Source organism: Rhincodon typus, chromosome 47, assembly GCF_021869965.1.
Source record: "Rhincodon typus isolate 14 chromosome 47, sRhiTyp1.1, whole genome shotgun sequence".
In the NCBI taxonomy this organism is placed as follows: Eukaryota; Metazoa; Chordata; class Chondrichthyes; order Orectolobiformes; family Rhincodontidae; genus Rhincodon; species Rhincodon typus.
Genome location: NC_063378.1, coordinates 8,869,313 through 8,875,510, shown reverse-complemented (window position 1 = coordinate 8,875,510; position 6,198 = coordinate 8,869,313). Strand labels below are relative to the sequence as shown.

The following is a 6,198-nucleotide window of genomic DNA, read 5'->3' as shown; positions in this document are numbered from 1 at the left end:
TTTATTTGATTTTTATTTACAGATCAGCCTGAGTATTTTATCCCATTCTGTTAATACATGTGAAATTGTTCTGAGCTGCCATGTTTCTTGCTATCCCTCACTGCATGAACAACACGCGGCATTCAGAAAGTATGTTCAGGTCTGAGTGAAGTCATGTTTCTGTTCAGGACTATTCGACCATGTAGGCTGCACTCAGTGTTGGGTATGATGGGGTCACACAGCAGCACTGGGGAGAAGAAGGGATGAGGAAAAGTTTGAGCTTGCTGAGGAGGGGAAGGGAAAGCTCTCATTTGTGGCTTTTCACTTTACAGTAAGAAGAACATACACTGAAGTTTAATTGCACTCCACTTGCTGAAGGCAGTCTGCTGGTAAATTGCTGTATGTGCTGATGTAAAGAATACGAGCTTTATAGATCAAGCTGTTGAGGACAAAAACAGGGAAGTTACGCTGAACATTTATAAAGCTCAGGTTCGTTCACAAAGGGACTATAGTTTCCAGTTCTGGTCACCGCACTTCAGGAAGGATGTGAGACTCTTCGAGGGGGAAGGATGTGAGGGTCTTTGAGAGGATACGGAGGAGATTGACCCGAATGGCTTCTGGGAGCAGGGATTTGAGGGACGGGGTTCAGGTGGAGAAGATGGGGCTGTTCCCCTCGGAGCGAAGGAGATTGGGAGGGGAGTCTGACTGACACGGACATGTTGGGGACAGGTTTAGATCAGGGAGACAAAGGAAAGTTGTTCCCACTCACGGTGATACAAGGACCATGGGAGACAGATTGAACATTCTGGGTCAGATATACAGAGCGGGATTGTGAGGAAGGACTGTTATACACAGCGAGACATAATGATCTGGAAATCACTGCCTACGAGGTGAGGTGGAAGGGGAGATGCTCAGTGATTTCAAACAGAAATTGGATGGACATTTGAGGGAAATAAACTCCTAGAACAATGTGGAGAGACTGGGGAAATGGGACTGACTGGAGAGCTGGCATGGCCTCGGTGGGCTCAATGGCCTATGCCTGTGCTGTAATAACTCTCTGGATCTCAGATGATCCTAAGCAGTGCCATTTAGTGGATTTAGTGCATATTAACCAAAGGGTGCATGTGATTTGGTTGCAGTGACAAAGCTTGAAACAGCCTTTCAATTTCCCTTAACCACTTGTCGCTCACAGACGCAAATACCAGCAACAGTGAGAGCTACAGCCACAATGAATATCCCAGCTCGTATTCCCAAAATCAGGATCACATGCAGGCTCTCTAGAAAACACAGAGAAAGAATGAATTACTTTGTGTCCATTTTCAATCTCTCGCTGTGGGTGAACACTCAAGCTTCATTTCACTGTAACATTTCCTGCAATATTGATGGTGGGGTGCAGTGAGAATGTGACAGGCAGCAAAGTGCTGGGTGATCACCAGGAAGACTATGGTCAGGCAGTGCAGGAGCCCCCTGTGACCATTCCCTCTCAAACAGATAGACCGTGTTGGATACTGTCGTGTGGGGTTGGCCTCTCAGGGGAAAGCAGCGACAGCAATGTTCATGGTGTCGCAGTTGGCTCTGCTGCACAGTGGGGGAGGAAAATGTCTGGGTGAGCTTTAGTGAGAGGGAACTCGATTGTAAGAGAAACTGACAGGCGGTTCTGTGACCACAAACGGGACTCTGGAATGGTATCAGAGATAGTAGGAACTGCAGATGCTGGAGAATCTGAGATAACAAGGTGTAGAGCTGGATGAACACAGCAGGCCAAGCAGCATCATAGGAGCAGGAAGGCTGACGTTTCAGGCCTAGCCCCTTCATCAGAAATGGGGGAGGGGAAGGGGGTTCTGAAATAAATAGGGAGAGAGGGGGAGGCGGATAGAAGATGGATAGAGGAGAAGATAGGTGGAGAGGAAGAACTGCTCTATCCATCTTCTATCCACCTCCCCCTCTCTCCCTATTTATTTCAGGACCCCCTTCCCCTCCCCCAGCTCTCAAATGGTATGTTGCCTCCCTGGTCAGGGCCGTCCCAGAGTAGCTGCAGGGAATTCTGAAGGCGGAGGGTGTAGAGCCAGCATTCGTGGTACAGCTCAGTTCCACTGACTCGGGGAAAAGAAAAAGAGATGAGGTCCTGCAACAAGGTTTGAGAGAGTTAGGTAATGGATTAAAGAGAAAGTCATGCAATATCTGTGTCTGACAGGATCAAGGAAAATCCCAAGGCTTTTTATCCATATATTAAGAGCAAGAACAGTTTCTCCACGTAAGCTGCCTTTGTACCTCGCTTTATAACGGACTGGAATGCTGATTTCTTGAACTTTTAAAAAAAAAGTTCTGATTTATTCCTAAGATTTTGTACCTAGATATCTTTGATCCAAAGAAGGTGTTGGAAATGGTGACTTTGTACACTTTTCGCTGCACTGCCAGTGTATCCACTATCTCTGTGGTGCTGTGACACAGAGACAGTCAAATGAAATCAGCCTTTCTACCATAATATTATGTTGCCTGGAATGGAGGGTTTGAGTCATAAAGAAAGGGTGGATAAGCTGGAACTTTTCTCACTGGAACATAAGAGGTTGGGAGATGACCTTATCGAGGTTTATGAAATAATGAGGGGTACAGGTAGGGTGAATGGCATAACCCTCCAAACTTTCCTATTCATGTACTTATCCAAATATCTTTTAAACTTTGTAACTGTACTCATATCCAGCATTTCCTCTGTAAGTTCATTCCACACACAAACGACTCTCTGCATTAAAAAAATTGCCTCTCATGTCTTTTTTAAATCTCTCTCCTCCCACCTTAAAACCTGTCCATTCACCCTATCCGTACTCCTCATTATTTTATAAACCTCTATAAGGTCATCTCTCAACCTCTTATGTTCCAGTGAGAAACAGTCCAGCTTATCCACCCTTTCCTTATGACTCAAACCCTCCCTTCACAGCAACATCCTGGTAAATCTCTTCTGAACTCTCTGTAACTTAATAATATCTTTCCTATAACTGGGTGACCAGATTTAGACACAGTATTCCAGAAAAAGCCTCACCTACGTCCTGTACCAACTCAACATGCCGTCCCAACTCCTTTACTAAAAGGACTGAGCAATGAAGGCAAGCATGCTAAATGCCTTCTTAACCATCCTGTCCTTTTGTGATGCAAACTTCAAAGAATTATGTACCTGAACCCGTCGATCTCTCTGTTCTATAGCACTGCCCAAGTCCCTTGTATAAGTTTTGTTTTTGTCTGTTTTGCCAACATATAATACATCACATTTATACAAATTAAACTCCACTTGCCACACTTCAGCCTATTGACTCAATTATTCAAGATTTCTTTGTAATCTTAGATAACCTTCTTCATTGTCCACTATACCACCAATCTTGGTGTCATCCATAAAACTTACCAACCATGTTTTTGAAATTCTCATCTAAATCATTTCTATAAGCAATAAACAAAAGTGGTCTCAGCACCAATCTCTGTGCACCAGCACATGCTAGCCCCGGGTCTCCAAACAACCCTCCACTGTCACTCTCTGTCTCCTACTGTTCAGCCAATTTTGCATCCAACTGGCAAGCTCACCCTGGATCTAACTTCAGTAATTCATCTACCATGTGGAACCTTGTCAAAGGCAAGGCATAGGCCAGGTATTCCTGTTGTAAACCTTCCCTAAGCTGTTTCAAACACATTAATAACCCTCCTTAAATAAGGAGGCCAATATTGTACACTATACTCCAGATGTGGCCCAACATAAGTGAGGAATAAATTCCCCACCTTTGGATTAAATTCTCTTTGTGAGAAACATTCTACGAGCTTTCTGGATTACTTGCTTTACCTGCGGACTGACCTTATGAGATTCATGCACTTGAACACCCAAATCCCACTGCATCTCCGAGCTCTGCAATCTCTTACTATTTCAATAACTTGCATCTCGTGTTTTATAAAACCGGGCACTTGGGGAGTGTGGAGTCCCCTTGCAGTGAGAGCTCGCACAGGTTCATGTGCGGTTATCCCATGTGAGTTCAAGCACCCTACCACGATACCAGACAAGGTGAAGAAGATTGCAATGTGGCTGCAAGACCATCACTACCATGGAAATAAAGTTTATCACAATGAAGAGGTGGGACAAGCTGATTACAGGCGGCGGGTGGAATTTCTCGGAACCTTGGAGAATGGGAATTGTACCCTGAAGGTGAAAAACTTAACAAGCAATGACAGCAGAAATTATTATTTCCGGATTGAAATGGATGAGCATAAGTGGTCACAGCAAACAGGGAGCAGACTCGTGGTTTCTGGTGAGTTTCTTCCTTAGTCACTGTCTAATGATGTTATTTACAATGTCAAATGCCATTTGACATGTTTCACACTTTCCCTCTCTTCCTCGATCTTTCTTTTTCCCTCCTCAATCTCAATTATTTCTAATCCCCTCTTTTATTCTCTCCCATCACTCAAACTCTTGCTTTCTACCTCTCTGTCCCTTCCTTTCACACTCACACTCCCTCGCCTCTTCCTTGCCTCTCTCCCTATCCATCCCACCCTCTCTCTCTTCCTCAATGCTCACTCTTTCCTGGTTCTTTGTCTCACACTCCCTATCTTCCACTATGGCTTTCTCCCTTTCTCTCCCACTCCCTCTCTCTTTCCATCGTTTTCTCTCTCTATCTCTCTTTCAATGCACTTTTCCCCTCACTTCGTCTGTCTCCCGCACTCCCACTTGCTCTCTTCGCCTCTGCCTCTCCCCTGTTCATTTGCATTACCTCTCTCATTCCAGAACACTCTCTCCTTCTCATTCTCTCCATCTCTGCCTGTCATTCCTATTGGTCCACATCCGATTAATTATCAACTGCTTCATACCTCCTTCTAACTGTCTTCAAACTCTCTCTCTTTCATCTCCCACAGGATCCAAATCACATGCTGATAAATCTGCTGATAAATACTGACCCTCCGACAGTGCGGCGCTCCCTCAGCACCGACCCTCCAACAGTGCTGTGCTCCCTCAGTACTGACTCTCCGACAGTGCGGCGCTCCCTCACACTGACCCTCCAACAGTGCGGCGCTCCCTCAGCACTGACCCTCCGACAGTGCGGCGCTCCCTCAGCACTGACCCTCCGACAGTGTGGCCCTCCCTCAGCATGTTTTATAAATTTTTGTGTTTGGATTGGATTGGGTTGATCGCTCCAACAGCTGAATGACCTGCCTCTGCCTGTGTGCTCTCTGTTTCCTGAGGGATGTAAGAGGAATGATGAAAGGCATTAATATCAACAGGAATGATCCAAGGCTTTTCTTCAGTGTTGCTGGGTCATATTCCTGGAATCCCCTCCCTAAGGTGCATTATGATTCTAGCTACAGCGCAAGTACTGCAGCGGTTCAAGAAGGCAGCCCACCCCCACCTTCTCAAGGGGGACAACTAGGGACGGGGTAATAAATACTGTCTTGTGTAATCCTTTGAAACCAATAAATAGCTGGAAATTTTTTTCCCACTGTGAGTACAATCTGGGGAATATAACTGATTAACAGAGGGCCAGCCTGGGATCGATGGGCTGAGTGTCCTCCTCATGTCCCTGAATGGATCTTGTGATTGAGTGAAGGGGGATGGGTCAGTGCTGACCCTGAGCATCCCAAGCCAGGAGGTAATGGGATAAATCACTGCGTACTCACACAGCATGTTTAATGTGGTGGTAGCATTGTGAATTTCACCGCTCGCTGTTTTAAATCCACAGCTCAGAGTCCTCCCGTTGTCCCGGTAAGACGGCGTAAATTTCAGGATGGTGCTGCTCGCTGGTTTACTGATTTCTGGCCGAGAGCTTGCGGTTGATGATGAAATGTTCAGACCCTCAGTGTCAAACCACTTCAGCAAACCGGGACAGAGCAAACTCACCGAGCAGTTCAGGCTCACCTCCACATTCTCCAGCACCTCACCCGGATCTGATATCTTTATCAACTCAGACACATCTTTACAGAAAACATCAGTCAGGGCACAAGGTTAATTCATGGAGATTGAGTTTGGAAAGAGTGTGCAAAGCATTTATTTCCAACCGGCAAGTACAAGCAAAGAGAAACTTCTGATGCACGGAGACCGTAACTGCACAACACTCCGAGTGTGGGTCTAACTGAGGGATACGGAGACTGGAACTGTGCACGGTGCTCTGAGTGTGGGTCTAACTGAGGGATACGGAGACCGGAACGTTGCACGGTGCTCCGAGTGCGGGTCTAACTGAGGGATACGGAGACCGG

At 46.0% G+C, this 6,198-nt stretch overlaps 1 protein-coding gene across 1 annotated transcript in view; it reads right to left on the bottom strand.

The window, feature by feature from the left end:
* The window catches only part of LOC125487914 (sialoadhesin-like), a 7,583-nt gene continuing 1,385 nt past the window's right edge, over positions 1-6,198 (bottom strand). The window contains exon 3 of the mRNA XM_048620551.1: positions 1-1,256. Coding sequence (XP_048476508.1) covers positions 1,141-1,256 — 116 coding nt within the window. The 3' untranslated portion in view covers positions 1-1,140. The remainder of the gene's footprint in view (positions 1,257-6,198) is intronic.